At 41.3% G+C, this 25,299-nt stretch overlaps 1 protein-coding gene and 1 non-coding gene across 2 annotated transcripts in view; one reads left to right on the top strand and one right to left on the bottom strand.

Annotated features, from left to right (window-relative positions):
• TAFA4 (TAFA chemokine like family member 4) overlaps window positions 1–23,972 on the top strand; it is a 110,337-nt gene extending 86,365 nt beyond the window's left edge. The window contains exons 4-6 of the mRNA XM_026650383.1: window positions 6,434–6,589; window positions 16,796–16,920; window positions 23,736–23,972. Of these exons, the coding sequence (XP_026506168.1) occupies window positions 6,434–6,589; window positions 16,796–16,920; window positions 23,736–23,747 (293 nt within the window). The 3' untranslated portion in view covers window positions 23,748–23,972. The remainder of the gene's footprint in view (window positions 1–6,433; window positions 6,590–16,795; window positions 16,921–23,735) is intronic.
• Window positions 19,940–20,012, bottom strand: TRNAQ-CUG. The gene has a single exon. It is a non-coding gene; the product is annotated as a tRNA-Arg (tRNA).
• Window positions 23,973–25,299: the final 1,327 nt, after the last annotated feature.

The raw sequence follows: 25,299 nt of genomic DNA, 5'->3' as shown, positions 1-25,299 counted from the left end.
ATTCAATGCAAGATGGAAATTAAAATGTGCAGAAAAGTGGAATCCCCATTCTTAAGTTCCTCCTTCATGGGGTTCTCTGCCTTTGGGCGGGTGCAATAGGTTTCAATAGATCTAGGCAGAAGAATAGTCTGTTTGAGTTGGTGGTTAGTTTTGTGGGTTTTGTTAACACTAAAAGCCGCACCACAAGCTAAGGACTCAATGCTCCAGGCTGCTGAGCTCTGAGGAGCGGGGTGTGGAAAGCCAGCAAGCTAACACTGAGTACTCAGCATTCGCTCAGCGCCTGTTCACAGACATTTCCTTACAGGTAGGAGAAATGTGCCTGGTGCTACGCAATCAGAGTAAATACCTTTAGAGATGTGCACTGATGAGCAAAAGTAGGCATGACTATGAGGATGGAGAAAATCCATTACAAGGGCAATGCAGTGAGTGCGGATGATGCACATAGCAGACATCTTCTGGCTTTTCAGTAACTTCCACTGCAAAATGGGAGTAGTGGCTTTACCCCCAACGAACTTAAGAGCTGCACTAAGAAGAGAAGGGGCAATCAAGAAGGTCTTTTATTCCACTGGAAAAGAGTAGCACTCTCAAAGCTGAGCACCCTACCTTTTACCAAGAGACAATTCGAGGATGTCTTTCCTAACCTTCTTGAGCAGTCTGGAAGTATGAAAAATTGAATAGTAATGTAGCTGTGATGCTGGCCGACCAGGCGCCAGCTTATGCCGAAGCCCCAGGTCAATGTGCTTGTGTATTAGTATAGATCGAAGTAATGGTTAAATGTATAAAAGTGTATTTGGTGTTTAAACTTCATGAAAACGAATAGGTTGTTACTTGCATTGTTTTCACTTATCTGTATCTTGTTATAATGTCATAGCAAGTATTTACATTGTGCGTACCCCTGTAACTAAATAACCCACTCAATGCGGAAGAAGGTTTGTGGAATGCAAATTAAGAACTTGAACAGAAGAGTGCTAATTTGAAAGCAAGTGATCATTATGTGTGATGATCGGCGGTCAAAGGCTCTAAATACATTCCTCACTCACTGTCATCAAAGGAACAGCCCACGTAGGTAGTGACACTGTCAGTTTGTTTTCTGTGAGAAGAGGCTATAAGACTGGATTCAAAGAAAGATCCTTTATCTCTGGACTAGTATCAGAGGGGTAGCCATGTTAGTCTGGATCTGTAAAAAGCGACAAAGAGTCCTGTAGCACCTTATAGACTAACAGACGTATTGGAGCATAAGCTTTCGTGGGTGAATACCCACTTCGTCAGACGCATCTCTGGTCTGTTTGGTTCTAACGGGGCAGAATAACTGAACGAGAAGATGGAGATCCCCAGAATTATTCTGGGTAGCCTTAGAGACTTTTGGGAAACTGGCAGATTATTACATCTCTGCTACCCTTTGGAATTATTGAGTGTGACACACCTGTGTATATATATATTTTACCTGCTTTAACTTCTCAATAACTCTCATTTCATTTTCTTAGCTAATAAACCTTTAGTTAGTTTACTATAGAATTGGCTACCAGCGTTGTCTTTTGTGTAAGATCTGGAGTACCGATTGATCTGGGGTAAGTGACTGGTCTCTTAGGACTGGGAACACCCTGATGTGATGTGATTTTTGGCTTAAGTGAGCTTTTATCATAAAGTCCAGTTTGTCTGGGTGGCAAGAGCGTCTAAGGGGGACTGTCTGTGACTCCGTGGTAAGACTGGTATAATGATCCAGGAGTTCACATTTGGTACTGGTTGGGTGAAATCTAATTGTAGAACACACCATCAGTTTGGGGGTGTCTGCCCTGTTTTCTGACGGTCTGCCCTGAGGTAGGCACTCACAGTTGTGAGCTACTCCAGACAGTGTGACAGTAGCTACCAAGCCAAGGTACAAAATTCAGTTTTGCTTTCTGCCAGTGTCCTATTGTCATTGAGCACCAGCATGGCCTAAACCAGGGATAGGCAACCTATGGCATGCGTGCCAAAGGTGGCACATGAGCTGATTTTCTGTGGCACTCACACTGCCCGGGTCCTGGCCACCGGTCCGGGGGGCTCTGCATTTTAATTTAATTTTCAATGAAGCTTCTTAAATATTTTAAAAAACTTTATTTACTTTACATACAACAATAGTTTAGTTATATAGTATAGACTTCTAGAAAGAGACCTTCTAAAAACGATAAGATGTATGACTGGCACGCCAAACCTTAAATCAGAGTGAATAAATGAAGACTCGGCACACCGCTTCTGAAAGGTTGCCGACCCCTGGTCTAAACCCTGCACTTTGTTGACATGGTGTCATGGCTGCAAACTCCACACGCATACTCATTTCAAAACAGGTCTTATTTTTTAGGCTGCATGCCTAAGGCTGAATCCTGCTAGTCTTAATTAGATGAATAGTCCCATTGATTTAACAGGACTACTCATGTAAAACAGGCAGGATTTGGCCTTTAAAATGTATGTTCATTCAGCTACACATTTATTGTTGGATATATTCGATCTGTACGATATACAAATCGGTGAGGATTTGCATCTCTCAGCGTAACAGGTTAGTATCTTTTCTTAGTCATTAATTGCTGGACACCAGATGCTAAGAGTTGATGTTTCATATATAGTGTATCACAGATTCAAATATGTACATTTATGTAATGTATTTGTACCAATTCTTGACTTTTTCCTCACTCCCTTTTAAGGTATCATCTTTTGGGGCCCAATCTAGGCCCTAATCTTGCTCAATTAAAGACATTAGGAATCTTGTCATTGACTTCAATGAGCGTAGGATCAATTTCTTAGTACCTATAGAACAGAAGACTAGAAGAGACAGGGCAGGTGCAAGGATGTTTCACACCCTAAGTGAAACTTCCACCTTGTGCTGCCCCCCTCCCCGAGCCCTGTGGCAGCTCTCCGCCCCCCCCGCCCTAAGGTGCCCCCCCCGTGGCAGCTCCCTTCCGCCCTGAGGTGTCCCCCCCGCAGCAGCTTCCCCCTCTGCCCTGAGGCACCCCTCCCGCTGCATCTCCCCCCGGCCCGGGGAGCCATGCGGCAGCTCCCCGCCCCAGCTCACCTCTGCTCCGCCTCCTCCCCGCGCATGTCGTCGCCGCTCCACTTCTCCCGCCTCCCAGGCTTGCGGCGCCTATCAGCTGTTTGGCGGCGCAAGCCTGGGAGGGAGAGAAGCAGAGTGGGGTGGGCGTGCTCAGGGGAGGAGGCAGAGCAGAAGTGAGCTGGGGCGGGGAGTTCCCCTGCATACCCCTCCCCCCCTTACTTGCTGCAGGCAGCCCTCCCCGCGCCCCCCTGCCCCAGCTCCCTCCGCCTAAATGCCAGTGACGACCGGGGCAGTCGAAGATCCGGCCGCCACGATCGCCCCCGAAGGACCCGAGATGCCGTCCCCCAAATGCTAGCGCCCTATGGGTTGCACCGGCCCTGGGAAGGGACCACCTCAGTTATTGAATCCAGTCTGCTGCTACTGCAGGCAATGGGAGTTTTTACATTGATTTTATTGGGCATTGGCTCAGGCCCTTTGTTTGATTCTATTTAACAATAAATAAATAAAAGCTCTTTAAACTAAAAACAAGTGTTTATAAAATCTTGCAGATCTTCAGGCTTCTGTTTATTGTGGCTAAAAATTACCGCACAGAGAAATGGTGTAGACCAATCATTTGGAATAAAGTGCACGGCCAGTTTCATTTTTTATTATATATACTGACTTACGGAACATCTACTGTCCTAGAAGCTGGGATTTTATTTATTATTATTTATTATATGACTATTAGGGACTTGCGTGAAAATACACAGCCTACCAATAAATCTAATGTGATAACTATAAGAGAGAGATTTTTATGCTGTGTTCAACATTTTTCATTCTATAAAATGCCTTATGTATTTTACTACTGTCGCATATTTTGCTTAAAACAGTTGTGTGTGTGTGTGTGTGTGTGTGTGTGTTTTCCCCCCTCTGGAAAAAATAATATATATATTTTACACTTTGAGTGCTCAAATGGAAGAGTACATTTCCTTTTTCGTATTGTAGATATCTAGTTTTCTGTCCTTTAAGATTGTTCTACATACCAATTTGACAGCAGAGATCAGACACATCTCCAGCTGGGTTTGAAATACTTGTGAAAGCAACACACACACACACAAAAGGGACACTGGTAAGCCAATCTAATTAAAAAAAAAACAGTTTAATTTTTTTATACTCTCCATGTGTGAAAACCTACTCAGAAGCTTAATTATAATATTCCCAGCTCCGCTGATTTTTGGTGGCTTTCTGTTTAGCAAACTCTGGGCTAGATCCTGTTCATTTTACACACGCAAGTGGAGAAATTCCATTCACTTCAATGGGATGTGTTTGCGTGAGTGAGCAGAGCAGGATTTAGCCCACTGATATTTGCTGGTGCATGTTTATAGAGAATGCCTGTCTGCTTTGTGCACTGCTGTCTTCATGCGTTAACTAGAGATGGGTCAAAACTGCAAAGTTCGGCTATAGGTTCACTTTCCCTAAATGTAGGGGTGTTCAGATCAGTGATTTTTGGTTCAGTTGATATTAGAAATAAGGGACAGGCACTAAAGGCCTGATTCTGATCTGATCACTCACTTTGACTGTTCCCTTAGGGGTAGTCCTGTTAAAGTCAGTGCCTATGTGTCTCTCCTACACAGTCCCCAATAAGGGGTGATTCATGGGTAGGATGGTTGTGGCCAGAACCATGCTGTAGGGTAGAGCAGTCCCTGGAGATGCTGTCCCTATGCCTCCTAACAAGCACAGCACAGATTCCTGGCACTTCATCTTTTATGCAGTTCACTGAATGGCAACGTCTTAATATGACAAGCTCCTTGGAGCAGCCTTGTGGTGTAGTTAAAATGCACCAGAGCATATTTTTCCCATTGTGGACATTGTTTTTTTTTTTAATTTGCTGGCACGTCATGAGAACTTAATAATCAAACATATTGTCACTGAGTACTAGTGGACAATGGGGAGGGAATTTCTTGGCAGTTAATTGGGGAGCTAATTCATCTTGGCCCAGCTGGTCATTAGCTGCTAGGAAATGTCCATGCTTCAGTTCATTACTGCTACTGACTTGTGTGCCTGCTTTCCCCCCCCCCCCCCCCCCCCCCCCCAGCTTTTCTGTGAGTAGGAGAACAGAACAATTCTCCAGGGCTTGTCGTCGTAAAGTTCTCCGCTTTTTTGATGTATCTGATGTACTATTTTGTACAGTATTCTTCTACTTTTCACTTTCTTTTTATTTAACCAGGCCTTTGATACTATGCACCCGCCGACACTTACGTGTGTACCTTGTATTCTTTTCAGACAAAGCCCCAGAACTGCTTTGATGGCAAATACTTTATGATTCTCTGCCTCATCTTTGTGTCGAGCTAACTCATTAAAAAAAATCTTTTATATGGCATTGCTAATGGACAGGGTGCTTTACAAACATAGATAAGACCCATCCAATGCCTTGAAGACCCTGTAATCTAAATAAGACAAGACAAACACAAGCGAGGCACTTGTCAACAGCACAGGAGATTAAGAGTGTGGAGGTAATTAATGATGAGAAGGGGAGAGGGATTGTTTAAATAAAATAAATATATGGAGATATACCTATCTCATAGAGCTGGAAGGGATCCTGAAAGGTCATCGAGTCGAGTCCAGTCCCTGGCCTTCACTAGCAGGACCAAGTATTGATTTTTGCCACAGATCCCTAAATGGCCCCCTCAAGGATTGAACTCACAACGCTGGGTTTAGCAGGCCAATGCTCAAACCACTGAACTATCCCTCCCCCCAGTGGTGGTACTGGGGAGGGGTTGGAAGTCGGGAAGAGAGGGTGCTTGGCAGATAGTGAGAAGGAAATCCTTCCATGCACAGTGAGGGACTTGACAGGAGGCATGAAGATGAGTGCGGGGGGGGGGGGGGGAAGAGATGAAGGGGAGAGTAGAAGTGAGAGGAAATGGAGGATGAGTAGGGAGAAAGGAGAGCAAGGCAACATTATCTAGAGCTTCACAGATGAAGGCAACGAGCTTGAATCTGATGTGATAAGAGACAGGAAGCCAGTGGAAGTATTTAAGCAGGAGAGTGACGTTTAGATGTATTTGTAGATCTTTGTCTATATGATCCACCTGTCTAGTCTATCTAGTAAACTTGTCATTCTCTTTATGCATTTATAAGGGCTGGCTAATTGATGGAGGGAGACAGATAGAAAAACCAAGCACTGTTATGATGAACTAATCTGAATTAAATATAACATGTGAAGTGCAAGTCATGTGCCTGGTCCTGCAGGGGGCGCTTGGTGCCTTCCCCTCTGAGGGCTCCAGTGAGAATCAAAGTGGCTCAGAGTCTTGCAGAACTGTGCGCACTCTCACCACAGTAAACTGCTACATTTCCCCTGCGTTGATTCTCTTTTGGCACCATGACAGTAATACCCCTCCCACTCAACACTTCTACCTCTCTGATTATTAGGCCACCACCAAGTCAAGCAAGGGACGTGTGAAGTCGTCGCAGTGCATCGTTGCTGCAATAAGAACCGAATTGAAGAACGGTCGCAAACAGTCAAGTGCTCTTGCTTCCCGGGGCAGGTGGCTGGAACAACAAGGGCACAGCCCTCTTGCGTCGAAGGTAAGCAATCTCCCACTCGCTCCTACTGCTCTTTGGCTCTCTGAGACGTTTAGTCTCCTTGATTGTTTGACTTCCTGCTGTCTAGAAAGCATAATCCTTCCTTTTGTTAATTTTGGAAACATCTCTGTTCGTTGATGATAATGAGTGTGCATAAATCTTGGTGTAATTAATCCCCTTAATATATGTTCTTGTTCATTTCATGTCTGTGCCAATAAAACTTCTTAGTTTTTCCATATTAAAAATTGTACTTTAAACTAGCCTCAAAACTACACAAGCCAAGACATTGTGAGTTTAATCATTAATCCATCCAGTTGCCTCTAGATATAGCAGCATGGCCATGGAATCATTGGGACATAAAGAAACCACTGACTGGTCATCGATTCAGTACTTCGTAGCCATGGGCAAGCAGATTAGTACTGAGACATCTGGTTTGTGTGAACTCTCCTCTAGGCTGGCATAATCCAGCACCCTATATTGATAATGAGCTTCTGCACTGGACCCCCATGTGTCTCCTCTGCCCTACATCCATTCAGCTTTGTGTGTATTCTAACCCAAATGAGATGGCATGTGAAGAATCCCAAGGGAGTTGATTATGTACCATTGAATTGGTGCCACAAACAATAGGTGGCACTGTTATGATGTTCTGATAAATGCAAAAGCATAGTACAAACTGATCTAGTCCATCACCCTTGCCTTCGGGTTAGTTTGAAGAGCTTTACAACCCATAGGCACAAGGCACAGTTTAAAGATCGATTTGCAGTCTTCAGTTTGTTGGCACTGGTAAATAGCGCTTTTTATAACACTTGACTGATATAAATTAAAAAGTTATAAACTAAGAAATTTTCTCTTTGAGTTGAGATTTTATAATGCAGCCAGATCTTATAATGAATTTGTGTAGCTGAAATATCTACCCCCAAAGACTCAAATCTCTCTAAATATTTCATTGTTTGTCTCCGAACACATATGCTGCTTCTGGCCATGGGATGTTTTTATGTTAGGAAATGGCTAATATAAGTCTTCATTAGCTTATTTGTCAGTAAGAATTAAAAGGATCTTTACATATAAAAGTCTGTGAAATTTACATTTAAATTGAAATAAAGCAGAAAATTTTTAGTAGCTTACTGCTAATTAATATTGACACAGAAATCACTGCCCTACATTTTTGTTAATCCACAAGTAAGATACTTATCTTTTGTTTTCATTGCTTTTCTCACAAAATCATGACCTTTAAAAGTTAAATATAAAATACCCTCGGTTTCTCTGACTTTCTATAATGTTTCACTGTAGGAAAAATCCTACAAATAAATGTAACTGTCTGATTTTAGTACTTACTTTACCTATTTATATGTTTTCTATTTCTGAGACCCTGTTATTTTATTTAGGAATTAGATTTGGCTTGATGTCTGAAATATCTTGTAATGCAGGGGCACAATTCAACCTTAATTTTTCAGTTTACTGAATAATTTTTCCTGTAGAATCATATGCAGTACCTGTACCTTTTATGTAACATATCATGCCACAGTTTTACTGTTCTTTATGGTGGATAATAAAGTCTAGACATTTATTAAAATATACTTTAGTATTACAAAGGTAACACTCTATGCTTTCACGACAGAATGAAGTGCACGGTGCAGTGAAAGTCTAATTTATTTTGTCAAAGCAAACACTTGCTGAAACAATTTAATGGCTTCTTTTCCTTCAAGTGTGCTTGAGATTAAATAAGACAAAACATTTAGAATGCAAGATTTTTAGTTATAAAAGCAGAAGCTCTTGATTTTTTTCCCCTTAAGGTGATGTTTTAATATACTTTATGTATTTCTGTAAGCATTTAGATCTGGACTCAATGACATTTTATTCCTCTGCTGTTGCACAGAAGCCATAACTATCTGTTCACAAGCTCAAAATTGGATTTTTCACTATATACACAGACTTCTGTAAGCCTCAACAGTGCAAAAGTCAGAAAGAGATAATATTCAACATGGCCCGACTTGTATAACTAATTATTTTAAATATAATGAAAGAGATTCATTATTCTTTTCCCAGAGATTTTACCAAGGTCAAGAAGATTTAATTGGACCACATTCCGCACATTCGTAACATGAGAGTTAAAGGTCTTGTTGAAAGCGCAGTATTACTGGTTACATTCTAACTGAAACAAAGTGTACTTTAGAGCGCTTATTTTGAGTGGCTTTTTAAGGTATCTTCTTTTAAGCTTAGCTAATATTATTTATATTCAGGTAGCACACTTCCCTTTGTGTCAAGCATTCCGCATACACTGTGTAATAATAATACTGAAAAGACAGTCCTTGCCCCCAAATTCTTTACAATCTATACAGCCATAGTAGGAGAAAAGTGAAATACAAAAGACTTTACACACAATTTCACAATGGGATCCTGGTCCAGGACTAGGTCTCTGTATTATGCCAGAACATGGAACCCTTGTTCAACTTGTTGAATACTACCCACATGATTAGTCCTATTGAGTTCAGTGGCGCTACTCACATCAGTTCATATACCATTACGTAAACAAGGGTGATACAAATGATATTAGTTCAGGAAGAATTATGATGCCAGAATGGAAAAATCATTAAGGAAGAATAGGCAGCCCTTGGTAAAAATACCTTTAATAATAATAATCCCTCTCTCTTATCTAGCGCTTTTCGTCTATAGATCTCAAAGCACTTTACAAAGGAGGTCAGCATCATTATCCCCATTTTACAGATGGGGATGCCGAGACCTAGGGAGGTGAAGTGATTTGTCCAGGGTCACCCAGCAAAACAGTGTCAGAGCCAGGAATAGAACCCAGTTCTCCTGAGTCCCAGTCTATACTTAGCAGTCTTTATAATGGACATAATTTCACGCAGACTTCCCTAGGGCCAGGTACCCCAGGCTTCCAGAGTCTGTTGCTCTGGTGAAGGTCTGCCATGTGTATCCCAGGGTTTCTATTTCTGTGGTGTTGGGATTTCTCTCAGGTTCCCAAGAACTCAACTCGACTCCGGACTCATCATCAAGTTTCATTGTTGGCATACAATCAAACTACACAGAGCTGATCAGACTCACGGGTAGGGGTGGGTACAGGGCATACCACAAATCCAAAGAGTACAAATATTGGTTACTTTATATGCAAATGAAACCCCATACTGACACGTGTCTTCTATTCTACATCATATAGTGAACTTTATGATTGGCCAGGTGATTTTCAGGATCAATTCCTGTACCTATTATTCCTTGTTCACATGCCACACATACACAGCCTGTTTTGTTAGTTCCCTCCTTGTATTTTGTTAGTTTCCACCTTGTGTGCTTATCTTCCTTCTACGTATTTGTAGCCATTGCTTCTGACACAATTATTTCTTGCCCCTGTTTTTACATAGCTTCTCTCTTTCCCTGCCCTTGGCTACTGGAGCCCACTCCTACCAAGTAAGGCCTACACATGGCTCTGGGACAGTCCTGCCATGCCAGGGCTTGTGGGGTTTCCAGGTTGCCAGCTGTGGAACCAGGACCCTGTAGGTCGTGAAGTGTGTTTCCAGGGTCTGTGGTTGCAGGCCAGTCTTGCCATGTGGACTGCCCTAGGATGGGGACCGCAGGGCTTCCAGACTACTCGGCCAGTTGCTACCAATTTCTGAGCTGACCTGGGAGTCTGGAAGCCCTGGGGGTCTTTGGCCTCAGAGCCACAGACCCAGGGCAGCTGCTGGCTGAAATTAACATTCTTGTCAGTTGCACAGCTGCTAGCAGCAATGAGACTTTAAGGAGGAAGGCTAGCTTAGTGGGGGGATAGCTCAGTGGTTTGAGTATTGGCCTGCTAAACCCAGGGTTGTGAGTTCAATCCTTGAGGGGGACATTTAGGGATCTGGGGCAAAAATTTGTCTGGGGATTGGTCCTGCATGGAGCAGGGGGTTGGACTAGATGATCTCCTGAGGTCCCCTCCAACCCTGATATTCTATGATTCTTGACTTTTCAGCAAATTGGGAAATTTTCCTGGGTGGAATTTTGTTTGTTTGTTTGGTCTTTCTCATGTTTCATTAACTTGTTTCTTGACCCAGCTCCCATTGAAGTAAATGGGAGCCTTTTCATTGACTTCAATGAGATATGGATTGGGCTCTACGTGACCTTTGTTGCTAAGTACTGTGTGTTATGGCTTTTGGTGTAAGTAGGCCATGAAATAGGTATTTTAAAAAATAATCATTATGGCATTTAGAGTAGAATCATAGCTCAGCTGGGTAATTTGGATTTTAAAATAGCTTGGACCGATGTTAAAGAATATTCCAGAAGGTCGAATTAAAACAGCAGTCTTATTACAGCAATACTGTGTGTTAAAACAGAGTACAATGTAGTGAACGAATGGGTCAGACTTCAAAATACTTTCAAACAAACATGGTGACATGTAGGGCCAAATTTTCAGTGAGGCCTCAGGTTTGTGCTAATTTATAATGGGCATGCGTGCCTGTAAATATGGGGTTATGCGGTCAGGTGAGTGCCCATGCGCATTTTGTGTCGACCTGGAGACTGCATGGGCACTCTAGCAAACAATATCACTGCAGAGTTAGGCATGGAAACTTGGTACTTCACTGGTCAATGAGGGTGGCAGTCACCGTATCTGCATAAATATAGAAATGAGGTTGTGTGTGGGACACACACTGGGAGTGAGAATGCCACAATGCAGCCTGTCCACAGCAACTACCCGAACCCATAGGCCGGAATAGTGTCTACTGCTGCTCAGCATACCCTCTGTAGTGCATTAGGACCTCTGGACATACATAGTCATGGATGCTTTGGTTCTCTACTCAGCTCAGCTCTAGCTACCCATGTGCATTGGCCTGGTTTTGGCAAGCACAGAACCCCTTTTTACAGAGCCCAGGGCATGCAGAGGTCCATACATGGTCAATCCATCCATACCCCCACCCTGGGAATCAGGGGATACAGCGTGCCATAATGAAACTATGCCAACTTGCACCCGCTGGGGATCTGCCCCTAACTGTTATGTAGAAATTAAAATTAGCCAAACAAATCTGGCGAGGTGAGGAATTCTACCAATGTTGGACTAATTGGAAAACACCTTCATCTGGAATATGCCTGGAGAGGCGAAAGTCGGTCAGAAGATTGTTGGCAGCTAACCATGTGCTACAGAAAGGAATGCAACATTAATTAAATGCATTGGACTGGAAGCCTTAAGTGCCTTGAATGTAAGAAATCGAGCCTTAAATTGAATCCTCCTTCATTTTACCCAATCTCATTTGTAAAATGAATCTAGTAATATTTTCTGTGTTGTGAGGCTTAATTAGTATTTGTAAAGTGCTTTGCACTTCTACGGTCTTTCACCCAGGGAACTTAAAATGTTGGTTGTAGCAGAAGTCAAAATAGCTCTCTAAAATGAAAAGTGGAAAGGTGAAAAGCAATAGAGCAGGATTTTCCATTGCATTTTCCCACCAAGCACAGAAAAGTCCACCGCTATTCCCTGGCAGAAGTACTCTTAAAATACGGTGCAGGGGCAAAAGGTATTTTCCTTAAAATAAGGCATTGGGTCGGTATATTTTTATTCCATGTTCATGATAGCCCACTCGTTACATTTTTTCTCACTAAGGTCATTCCACGTTGAGTGCAGCAAACAAGGAACCATCTATGTGTGTGCGCATATTGTATATACAGAGGTAGATGTTTTAGTACTGAACGCTATTGACTAGATTTTTGTTTTTGTTTTTTGCAAGTCTTGAACAAAAAAAAGCAAGACTATTTCTTTCTCTCCCCTCAATCCCCCCTCCTCCCAAGCCTCATTTCCCTGGGGTTCTTTGAGCCTCCGAAGACAGGCCAACCACATGCTTTGAGAAACACTACTGTAGATAAATTAAGCTGCCAAGCTCAGAACAGAGCGCAGAATATGAAAGGAAGAATTTTTAATAATCAGTGAGTAAAAAAAAATAAGACAGCCTGCATAACTGCCTAGCATTGCAGCTGTAAGATGTGATCAGAGCCATAGAAAATTTGGTTTAGTAAAGGTCAACTCCTTGTGCTATGAACAAGCGGTAAACACTTAAATTCAAAGTGATCATTATGACATTTAGTTTTCTCCCGTTTCCTCTGTAGAAATAAACATCCTTGAGTAAGTACCTAAAGCTAGTCTGACAGCCACTACCAAGAGGATAAAGCATTAATAATTCTTGTCTGTGGTGAAGCTACCTTTCCTAAGTGTGTTAAACGTATCTCTAAGTAAATCTTCACAAGCCGAACTATCCCCCACCCAGGGCAATATACTATTTACTAGTAATGGAATCTACTATTGCTTCCCTGCGGAGCTGTGTCAGCAGAAGATTTATTCCAGGTAGGGCAGTCCACAGTCGGTTGGTAGATGTCATGCCAAAGTAGTCTTCTATTCCCTCAAGATGTTGGTAGAATATGAGATTGGTATACTCAGAGAGGCGGTGATCAATTGTTCTCTATGTCCGCTAATGGTAGGACAAGGCATAACGTAGGTAGCATAATCTGCAGCAAGGGACATTTAGGTTAGATATTAGGAAAAATTTTCTATCTGTAAGAATAGTTAAGCTATGGAATAGGATTCCAAGGATGGTTGTGGAATCCCCATCATTGGAAGTTTTTAAGAACAGGTGAGACAAACCCGCGTCGGGGATGGTCTAAGTCAGGGGTAGGCAACCTATGGCACGCGTGCTGAAGGCGGCACGCGAGCTGATTTTCAGTGGCACTCACACTGCTCGGGTCCTGGCCACTGGTCTGGGGGGTCTGCATTTTAATTTGATTTTAAATGAAGCTTCTTAAACATTTTAAAAACCTTATTTACTTTACATACAACAATAGTTTAGTTATCTATTATAGACTTATAGAAAGAGACCTTCTAAAAACGTTAAAATGTATTACTGGCACGCGAAACCTTAAATTAGATTGAATAAATGAAGACTTGGCACACCACTTCTGAAAGGTTGCCAACCCCTGGTCTAAGTATATTAGGTCTTGCCTCCGCACAGGGGGCTGGACTAGATGACCTCTCAAGGTCCCTCCCAGCCCTACATTTCTATGATTCTATTTGAAAAAATAGTTACTGAAACCTCTCCAAGAACTCTTCAATTTGATAAGGGGAGGAGATATTTTAAATCACTCCATGATTCAAACAGTGATAGGGACAGCAAAAGTTTAGTAACTATTTCTATGAAGAAGAGTTTAGTCTAAAATCCAGCCCGAGAACTTTCCTAGTATAGGAATACAGGAAGCATTTTTCAAATGATCAAATGTGCCCAGAGAGCTAAGAAATACGGCACTACAAAATAGACATTATGGACACAAGAGAATCCTGGCATAAATTGACATAAGAACTGGTGCTATACTATAGCAAAGAATTGGTGGTTTTCTACCCCAAATAGAACAAAATATATTAAGTATATCAAGAAAAGGTTTCACTTATTCTGAAGAACGGTATCAACACAGAGCAGAAACCAGCCAATGAAAGAAAAGAAATTGGAATATCAGTGAAAAAGAATCACAACTAGAAAAGAGCTGAAGTTGAAATATTCAGGCCATTTAAGAGCTTGCAGGTCCAATGCCTGATTTACTCTTTGGTGCTTTCAGTTAGTGGCTGTGCTGGCTTTTGATGGAATAGGGTGCTTCTGGAAATAATGGGCCTCATTCACTGTCCTATTTATTCCGATTTTACACCATTTGAAATCAGCGGAGGTACTCGGACATAAAACTCTAATAGTGCCGGAGTGAATCAGGTCCTATATTGCAGGGTTATTCAACTGGCACTGGAGAGTCATTCTTGAAGTATTTCTTTGAAAGGGATATTCAATCAGGTGTTGGAAATGGGTTGAGAGGAGGATGTAGGTTGAGAACACAAATGAAAATTGCCTCACATTTAGTGATGCCCTGTGTGGGTTAGTCTCCAAACATATCATGACCAATTAATTATAATGGTTGCTCTCAGTACAAAAAGGAAGCTGGATGGCACAATGAAAGAAAAGAAATAATTCCATGTATACATGGAGACTGGGATGTTAATAGAGAGAATCTGTGCTCAGTTAATGAAAGAACTTTGTAATTAGAAATACATGCTTACCTAAATACACGTAGCATGCAAAACAAATCAGAATTTTGGCAAATAGCAAAGATATAAAACAAACTGATCAGGTGGTAAGCTCAGAATGGAAATGATCTCTAAAGTGCCATGACGCACAATTAAGTTTCATTCAAATTAGTCAATCAATAATCAATCAGCTGGAGTAGAAGCAAATGCTTGGTGACAAGAACCATGTATTCATTTATAACTCCGGTAGGTTGAATGGAGAGTATCTGAAGTCAAACTGTTATTCCAAAAAGGTATTTTTCAGTCCACAGCTGCCTCTAAATACCACCTAGACTGAGAAGATACCCTGGAAAATAAGTAATTGAATCAGCATTTCAGCAACTGAATCTTCCAATGTCAGCTTGCTGTTAGTTAATCTAATTTGAAGGCTGCAGTAGTAGGAAAATACCTTTGAACTAATGAAAAATTGTTTCTCTTTAAGCTGTGTTATTTTTGTACATCACTTTAGAACAAGGCACCTTGTTAAGTCTGAAGTTCAGTATTTTGAGCACATAGTAAAAAAGTGCAAAGGAACTAAATCAACATTTGTAACCATATTTTATTTTGCACTCCACTTTAGATTATGTAAAATTGCAGACCCATATCTTCCAAATTGTTTTCTGTGATTTGATTAATCGCACCCACAGTACTAACGTTAAATCAGGAATGAATTGCAAAAGTTTGTAACATTTTGTGGCAAAATATATCTGTTGTTGTCTGCATTAGTAAGAAGTTACGGCTACTTTTGTACAACTAAAAAGCATAGTCGGAGACAAATGGTGTTAAGAGTAGAAAATTATTAAATCTGCAGAAAGTATAATAGTGTAGTCTACTGTAAGAGTGACAGGATGCAATTGAAAGTAGATTCTTAGTTAACTAATCATATGGTTTTTTTCCCCCCCAATGGTATTACAATAGATTACCCACTCCTGGGTCTTTGCTCTCTACGTGAGTGTCTGATAGAACTCATGTAGCTCAAAGGTCTGAGCCATTATATTTTCTTACCTGCTGACAGAACCACTTCCAGCCTAGCACAGACATCCAGGTTAAACATTTACTATCCTGCACTCAACAGATCAACTCCATTTGAGTGTAACTTTTCATAGCAAGCTGGTGTGATGTTCTCATTAGCTGCTGCTGTTCTTATTTATTGATTGTATTACATGGCTGTGAGCATCATCTGCTTGTGACATTTACCCTCTACCTTGTCACTAGGTTTTTGGACCTATCAGCTGTGTCTGGGTTCAGGGCTCCCTTGGAAATCCATTTCATTAACAGTTCAGACCAGATTGGTGTGGTCATAAGGAAGTAATTGCCAGAATTCTTCCCGGTCCCTGCACGTCCTGCTTGGGATGATAGTTCTTTGAGCCATGCCCGTCCCTACATTGCTTTCCAGTCCATCACAATGAGAAAGCGATGGTACCACTTCATGCTCCAACCTCCTCCTGACCATGTCAGCTGCAGGGTACAAGGACTGAAGTCTAGCTATGATCCCTACTGCCAGTCTGACACCTGTTTATCTAGCTAAGGTAGTCTATCACCATGATATCTAAGCATCCATCTCCATACCAGCATCCTAGAACCAATATCCTGCCTATCCGGAGACACAGATGCAGCTGTCATGGACAAGTAGTGCTTGGCTACACATTGCAGTAATGCTCAGCAGTGGGGTGTGACTTCTAATGCACACCAATGCTGCGCACTTACTGGCCTGTGTAGACCCTGATGGTGTGTACAAAAATGTCCGTAGTGCCTGCTAACATAATACTAGTTTTGGTGCACATTAGAATTCACCCCACTGGTGTGCATTACTGCACTGTGTAGACAAGCTTGTAAGTATTAACATACATAGGCAAGAAGCCAGAGCAACTTAAACGTTCACTGAATAGCATAAATAATTCAACTCGGTGAATTCAATGGGACTGTGGTACTTGTGTGAGTAATGGTTTTAGAATCAGGTCTTTGCAGACTGGTTAATCATGGTGAATATATTTTCCACCTAATGGATAAATGCTAGATTAAATATAAAATGAACAGGACAGTATAATTTTTAAACAAATAAATGTCTCACACATAATTTTCCTGCAGCTGAAACCATCAACTTAATAGAAAATACTGTATTCTGTTTCTGTTTCTAGCCTCCATTGTCATCCAGAAGTGGTGGTGTCACATGAACCCTTGTCTGGATGGAGAGGACTGTAAAGTGCTACCGGACTATTCAGGTTGGTCTTGCAGCAGTGGAAATAAAGTCAAAACCACCAAGGCAAGTATAGAGAGCGTGTATATTTAAAAGATCTGCAGTGTTGTTGTAGCCATGCTGGTCCCAGGATATTAGAGAGACAAGTAGGTGAGGTGATATCTTGTATTGAACCAGGTGAGAGAGACAAGCTTCCGAGCTTACACAGAGCTCTGATCTGTGTCACCTCGAACCGTGTGTCTCTCACCAACAGAAGTGGGTTCAATAAAAGATATTACCTCACCCACCTTGTCTCTCTAGATTTAAAGGTGACAGTCTAGGGACAACAAGCGCTCGTTTCCATTGATCCTGCTCTGCTGGTGTTAGCATCAATCTCACCATCTTAAACGTTTTGGGTTGTTTTTTTTTTAAAACAGTCATGTGTGTGATTGCTCCCGGTGAAGACACTGCTGGATCTAAGCTGAGGAGTGAATACTCCTCTCTCCAGTACCTAGCTCGATTAAATTAGTTGGGTGCTACAGTGATCTGGTGGAGAGCAGAGTTAGGGCCTGCACATCCCTAGCACCTCTCTCATTCTCAACGGGAGAAGGGCTAGGATCCTCATAGTGGGTTATCATGTGGCTAGCTCTGCCTCAAACTCCAGTCTTCCCAGAGAGCTGAGTTTTGCACCACATGGGGGTTAGCATCTCCTGCGTCGTCTCCCCAAAATCCTGCCCTCTCATCCCTTTTCAGCAGGACGTCACCAGTGCCCTACGGCAGGAGCAGGATTTTCCCCTTCCATAAGGGCTTGGCCTGTCCCAAGGACAGATTGCCGAGCATGCCTTATTGTGCCTGTCAGCATAGAGGGTCATTGCCACAGGCAAATATTCAGTCAGGCAAGTCCACTAAATTCATTTTGGGCCCAACACTTCAGCCTTTCATCAGCCTGTTTGTGTGAGGAAGGACAGCTCACTTGTATTGATAGCACGATAATGACCTTGATTTGCAAAATGACAATGCAAGGCCAAGATTTTCACAAGTGACTGACTAAAGTTTGGTTCCTGACTCTGTGGTGAGAGACCAAAACAAGTGACCTGACTTTCAAAGGTGTGGAGAATCTGCACAGATTTCTGATAGGAGCCATAAAGCTCTCTGCACCATTGAAGGTCTGCCCACTGACCTAGGAGCGTAATTATGGGCTTACCTTTAGCTGCCCGTTTTTTAATGTCTTGGCCAAGGTCTTCATTATGAAGCCCAGATTCATAACTCACTGAATATGAGGCAAATATCTCATCCCTCTGACTATTTAACAAGCTAAAATTAATTCAAGGAGCTAAGATTTGGCAACTCATAGTGGACTGTGTGTCTAAATACATTGTGAAAATAGCGGGCAACAACCTGTAAAGATAAATGGTTAGCCTTTGACCCCTCCCCACACCGCTTCAAATTGAGAATGGATTCAGCTGTTTGTTATGAATTAATAAGCAAATGTTGCTGCCAGATTCCATTTGATAATGACTGTTTCACACAGTAGTGAAAGGATATAATACATGCTATATTGATCAGAAAAAATTAAATGTATCGGGCAATTGTTATGTGATACTGTGAGTAGTCATTATCTGGGGGTTAACAACCCAGATCCCATGATGATGGGCTAACTAAATACCCAAGCAGAGAGATACAATTCATAGTCTGAAAAACACTGCTGCTGTTTTCAATGTTAGAACAATGGTCACAAATTAATATTTGTGTAATGCTATAGCTGTGGTTAAATCATGCCATACCCCTGCCTCCTGCAGCTTACGGTCTCTGCTCCTGATCTTGCAATTGACAGTCCACATGTACAGTGCTTTGTCAATTGCAGGATTGGGGGGGATGCGTCCATTCCTGTGAGTTGCTAAGCACCTTCTGCAAACTGCTGATTATCTTCCACCTGTGTTAAAGTCAGTAGCAGTGGAGTGCCCTCACGGGATCAGGCACTAAGTCAGACCTGGAATGAGGAGAGATGACTTCAAACAAAGGAGTGAGCTGGAGAAAGTAGAAATTATATATAGGAAGTAATAGAGCTACTCCCATTGACATGAGTGGGGAATCTAGCTCTATGTATCTAGAAAAAGGCAAGTTAAAATCATTTTTAAAAGTTAGATATACTCAATGGCTTTAAAAATGAACAAAGGAAAGGGTTAAAAGGCCAAACTAGGAACATTGCTAGGATTAATAACATCAGGGCTGGTGCTGCAAGCACTTTAATGCATTTGGTTTCCTTTGCTCCCTTCGATTTCCGTGGGACTGACCACGCATCTGAGTGAAACTGCTCATGTTTGTAAGTGTTTGAAGGGCCTGGCCCATAAACAATGAACAGAGGCAGCAGTAGCTTGGCCTGGGGTAAATGCAGCAGCTGCCATTTATATTATTATCCCCAAAATAAAACCCCCTGCAATCAGCAAACCAAAGAATAGGCTAATGCATTGTGATGGCCATGGGGATGTCTTCAGAAAGGCAGAGTGGGGCAGATCGTTCTGCCTTCAGTTAGACCTGTGTGAATTCCTAGACCTACCCAAACCCATTGGGGTCCAGCTGAGGACAGAGTTTATCCCTAAGAAAGCTCGTGTAGTTCCGTGAAACCCCTCCTTTCATTTGCTGGGGCGTCGAGTACGTTCCGCACTGTAGCAGACCACTTTGGAGGGACATTTAAAGGAAAGGGCATGCAAATAACAGGTGCACGTCACTTGCTCTAGCATATTTTAAATATGAGAAATGTTCATTGTAAAATGCAGTGAGGGAAAAAATTGTTTTCTTAAATGGGCAAATGTCTGAATTCATACATTGGCAAATAGCTATAGATAGAAATAGGTAGACTGGAATTATTGCTCTGACTATGCTGGGTGCATGCTTTTCCCTTTCCCTCTCATAGAGTATCAGGGTTGGAAGGGACCTCAGGAGGTCATCTAATCCAACCCCCTGCTTAAAGCAGGACTAATCCCCAGACAGTTTTTTGCCCCAGATCCCTAAATGGCCCCCTCAAGGATTGAACTCATAACCCTGGGTTTAGCAGGCCAATGCTCAAACCACTGAGCTATCCCTCCCCCCAAACATATGATCAGCATAACCCAGAGGGGACTCGAACCCACAATCCCCAGCTCCGGAGGCTGATGCCTTATCCATTAGGCCACTGGGTCACCCTTTGAAATACCTCCCCAGCCCCCACCTTTTGGATGGTAAACTCTTCGGGACAAGGACTGCTTTTCTATAGGTGTATGTCTAGCATCCAGCACAATGGGGTCCCTAATTCTGACTCAGGACTTTGGCCACTGCTTTAATCTAAATACAAAGATGAACAATAACAAGTATTATGTTTCAGTGACCCCTAAGCCTGAGATCCTCTTGAACCAGTGATAGGCAGCACTTCCGTCTGGGCGCAAGCCAATAGCTTCTTCAAAAGGAAGGCCACCCAACCAGCGCCCAGCAATACACATTTCTTAGTATGAACTGTGTGATAGAGCATTGCTGCTTTGTTCGTAGTTTGTTTAATGTATTTTGCATGCAGACAAGTTACTACTTATGCTCTTCATTCCTATGATTTGCTGGCCCATCCAGGCCTTTCTGTATTTATCTGCGGTTCTGCACTCCTTTATCAGTAAGTAAACCTGTGAGGTGTCCGTTGTGAGGTGGGACTATGAATGTAACAGTGCTAGATCCCCAGTAGTAGTGACATTTCATTTAGCACTGCAAGAAGACAAAATCTCATCATACTGTTCCCCAAGTCATCATGATACTATCACTAGTTTTTAGGATTCTGCCACTTGAGAATAATTCTCAGATAATAAAACTTTATTAATCCAACCAAGACTGACTGGAAAGGTTTAAAACATTTTATGTCCTTTATTAATCTTATGCATATATAGTAAATTCATTTGTATAACTGCTTCCAGCTATTGTGTAGCGCTGTTACAAAAAATTATGAAGTCTGGCACTGCAGTTTCTAAATAACTGTGTACAGTAGAAGATTTTACAGTAAAATAAACAGGTTAATTTTATAATTATGACTGTCCTGTGGGAGAAGAATTATGTATGTTGTAATCAGAGATCAGGATTTTTTTAAAAATGAGTTAAGTAGAATTGACAAAAACAGCACCTCCATGGACAAAAATCTTGATTTCCCCGTTAGGCGAGTGGTACTGAAACTGGACGCTAGTTGATATAAAATAGAAGAACATAGAAATAGTCTATGTTAGAAATAATCTAAACATATCGGATTAGACCAGTGGTCTGGGTGATCCAGTCACAGTAGCTGGTTGAATGCTTCCCGGGGAAAAGTACAAGAAACCTCTAGATAGACAGCTCTAGAATGACCTGCCCAAAGGGGAAGTTTCTTCTTAATGCTCACAATTTAGTGGTTGGCTTATGTCTCAAGTCGTGAAGGTTTAAATCCATTCCAAATTTAAAAAAAACTGGGATGATTTTATCTATTTACATGTTTGATTCCTTTTTGAAGCCTATAAAATCTTGGCCTCAATGATAATTGGTGGCAGGGAGTTCCACAGGCTAATTATGCATTGCAGAAAGAAAGTTCCTTTGATCACTTTTTACGTTGACTTTCAATTTCATCAAAACACTAGCCAGACATGCAGTCTGAGACACTCATATATTTACTGTGTATTTATAGACGTAGTTACAATGACTAATCAGGGACAGTGAAACAAGTAAATGCTTTCTTCTTGGAGTAATTGTCTTGTGAAGCCAAATAAAAATGAATGGAATACTTTCTGCACGTGTTTATATTTAACAAGGAAAGCAGACCAACAGAGCATTTTAGTTGTGGTTAGAAACTAGATTTTTGATGTGCTTAATTGCTGACCAGCTATCAATTGAAAAATTGCTGGGAAACTTAACAGTGAGTGCTTTAATATACACGTGTTAAACTACAAGCACTGCATGTAAAGACAGAAGCACTTGCCTTGGCAGAAGTAGCATTCTCAAGCAGGGCTTCATCTCCTCTGAACTCAGGCATCCCATTTGCCCCTACTGTCCATCATCTCAGTGTCATGCCTGAGTCTGAGGATTCCTTCAACTCCTGTGTCTGCAAATCTGCCCATCTCCCTCTCTGAAAACACTGTCTGCGTTTGCCACTGCCTCAGCTCCAACTCCTCTGACCTCCTCAATGCCTCCATCTTCTAGTCTGGACTATTTCAACTCCTTTCTCCAGGGCCTTCTCAAGCTGCCACTCTCCAGCCCTGGAGAAAACTGCTGCCCATCTTCTGACACAGATATAGGAGCATGCCCACATTGACTCAGAGAATCATAGAAATGTAGGACTGGAAGGGATCTTGACAGGTCATCTAGTCCAGTCCCCTGCACTGAGGCAGGACTAAGTATTGTCTAGACCATCCCTGACAGGTGTTTGTCTAACATGTTCTTAAAAACCTTCAATGATGGAGATTCCACAACCTCCCTAGGCAATTTGTTCCAGTGCTTAACTATCCTTACAATTAGGAAGCTTTTCCTAATGTCCAACCTAAATCGCCCTTGCTGCAATTTAAGCTCATTACTTCTTGTCCTATCCTCTGTGGTTAAGGAGAACGATTTATCACCCTCCTCTTATGTACTTGAAGACTGTTCTCATGTCCCCCCTCAGTCTTTTCTTCTCCAGACTAAACTCATTTTTTTTTCAATCTTTCCTCGTTTTTTAATAATTTTTGATGCCTCCTCTGGACTTTTTCCAGTTTGTCCACATCTTTCTCAAAGAGTGCTGCCCAGAACTGGACACAATACTCCAGTTGAGGCCTTATTAGTGCTGAGGAGAGCAGAAGAATTACTTCTCGTGTCTTGCTCACAACATTCCTGCTAATACATCCCAGAATGATGTTTGCTTTTTTTGCAGCAGTTTTACATTCTTGACTCATATTTAGTTTGTGATCTGCTATAACCCCCAGATCCTTTTCTGCAGTACTCCTTGCTAGGCAGTCATTTCCCATTTTGTATTTGCGCAATTGATTATTCCTTCCTAAGTGTCAGACTTGGCATTTGCCTCGATTGAATTTCATCCTGTTTATTTCTGACCATTTCTTCAGTTTAAGATCATTTTAAAATCTAATCCCGTCCTCCAAAGCGCTTGCAACCTTGTCCAGCTGATATCATCTGCAAACATTATAAGTGTATCTCTCTATGCCATTATCCAAATTATTTATGAAGATATTGAATCCTTAAACTTGACCAGTTTCCATTGCCCATGTCCAGAATCCAGTTCAAAATGACCCTTCTTATTTATGAAACTGCACGTAGACTTGCTCCACTGGCCTTACGCTTTACTCACATAGCACCAGCTGCCTCTCTGAGCCCTTACACACGATCACTTTGGTGGTGCAAGTGCCTTCAGCTCTGCAGCTCATGCGTTCCGGAGCCACCTTCCTGAATCTCTCTGCGTCATTGACTCTCCATCTGTTTTCCACATTTATCTGAAAATACAACTTTTCTCCTTGCCTAAACCACTAGGTTGGCTCTAGCTGTGCTTTCAGTTTTTAACTGTGCCGCATGTTGTCTGGCTCTGTAAAGCATTCTCGGATATCATTTTAAAGAAAGGTGCTATTCAAGATAATGCCGTTGGGGAAGGTTTTCAAAGACACAAATGGCAAGCAGGCATCTTATTCTCAGGAAAAGGGAATTAGGAATCTAACTGTAAATATGTGCTTTGTAAATCTTTCCTTCTATTACCAAATGGCATTGTACTTTATACTAGTTTATATGACTTCTGGTGATATGCAATACATAGATATGCTGAATGTAATTTAATCATTTAACATGCTTTCATCTAAACAATTCCTCTGCAGGAACAAAACAGTTTTATCACCATTGCTCTGATAGTTTCTGTGTGTGTAACTCTCTCTCTCTCTCTCCTTTTGTAGGTAACACGGTAGCAAAGGATAAACCTATGTGTCATTGCTGGAACAATGGGATTTGCAGCTGTGTTGCTTGTCTGTTTTACATAGTCCTGTTTTTTTCTGAGAATACTGTAGACTTTACACTTCAAACTTACAAAATTAGTGAGCAAGAAGGACAATACTTCTCTTTTTGACTATGGTGGCACTTCTTGATGCAGGATTTTCCCATGCAGAACTATACACTTTTAATTAAAAAAAAAAGAGAGAGAATTATGACTCTACTGAAAATACACCTTGGATTCTCCAGGATCCTATACCTGCAAGCAATTCATAGAAACAGAGACCTGTGCTTCTGAAGCACATCAACTATAAGACTTTATTTACAGCACTGAAGGCTGTGAAATCATTTAAACGATTTTAGATCTTTCAAGTAGCTTGGGGGAAAATGGTTACATTAGAAAGAACTGGCATAAATTCATTAGAAGGTACCATCTATCATGCAGTACAATGGACCAATGTAAAGCTGGTCTAAAAGCTAAATGAACCTAAGGGATAATGGTAATAAACCATGTCTCAATGCATTTTCAGCTGTGATTTAGTAAATATTGATACTGTATGAAGGTGAAAAAATGACTCTCGTAAATCAGTAGCATTTAGTGTATGCCATACTTTTTTACAAGCTGTGCAATTATATTTATTTCCTTAGATAGTTCCAGGTATTTTAAATTTTACATTCATAAGTGGCAGTGAGGGAATGTGACTAAATCTGAAAGTAGATATAGATTTTATTGTCCTAAATAAATCCGTTCTCTAAGGGAATAACAAAGTATAAATATTCCTTGCCTCTTTGATTCCAGATATGGAAGAGAATTTAGCCATTAGCTAGAAATATTTATTCAGATGCTTCAAAACAAGAGAGGAAACTAGAACTGCATAAGGAAAGCTTACTGGAAGACGGGTAATTTGTTTAGATTTTCATAGCGTTGGCTGTATTCTAATAGGTAACTTACTTAAAATTCATAAGTCCTAGATAAAAAAAGGATCTTCACTTTCAATTAGTTCTAGTTTATAATGATTATAATAATTAAGTGTCCAGTTCCTTGACAGACTAAATTTTCAAGCTGATACACTTTGTGACACATAATTGTTTCCTATTATTTTAGATGTATCTCATTCTGTTTTTCTTACTTGCCTGACTGTTACACTTTTTTTTTTGTCATCAGACTTCATAAATAGAACTGTAAAAGGAAGTGCAGTTGCAGCCAGTCATTTCATGGTTACATCATTTTATGGCTTAAGATGCATTGGAATAGAATTAAATGCAATGATGCAGACAGATATCATGCAGATTAACTGCTAACCCAGCTATTGAATACATTGTTATGCTTTATGTAAATATTACAGTAATAACATACAACTGGTTTTTTATATATCCAGAAATGCCAAAAAATTGAGACCGTTGCACTAATTTAGTTCGCTGTGCACAAGCTTTCTAGCTAATGGGAAAAATATCATCAACAATGTGAAGCTGTTTAGTTTCTTTTGTTGCAGTGAGTATAAATATTGATCCAGTCTTACTCCCATTGAA

Source organism: Terrapene carolina, unplaced genomic scaffold (assembly GCF_002925995.2).
Source record: "Terrapene carolina triunguis isolate 2854851 unplaced genomic scaffold, T_m_triunguis-2.0 Scaffold89, whole genome shotgun sequence".
In the NCBI taxonomy this organism is placed as follows: Eukaryota; Metazoa; Chordata; order Testudines; family Emydidae; genus Terrapene; species Terrapene triunguis.
The sequence above is the reverse complement of the archived record's forward strand: the minus strand, read 5'-3'. Positions and strand labels throughout refer to the sequence as shown.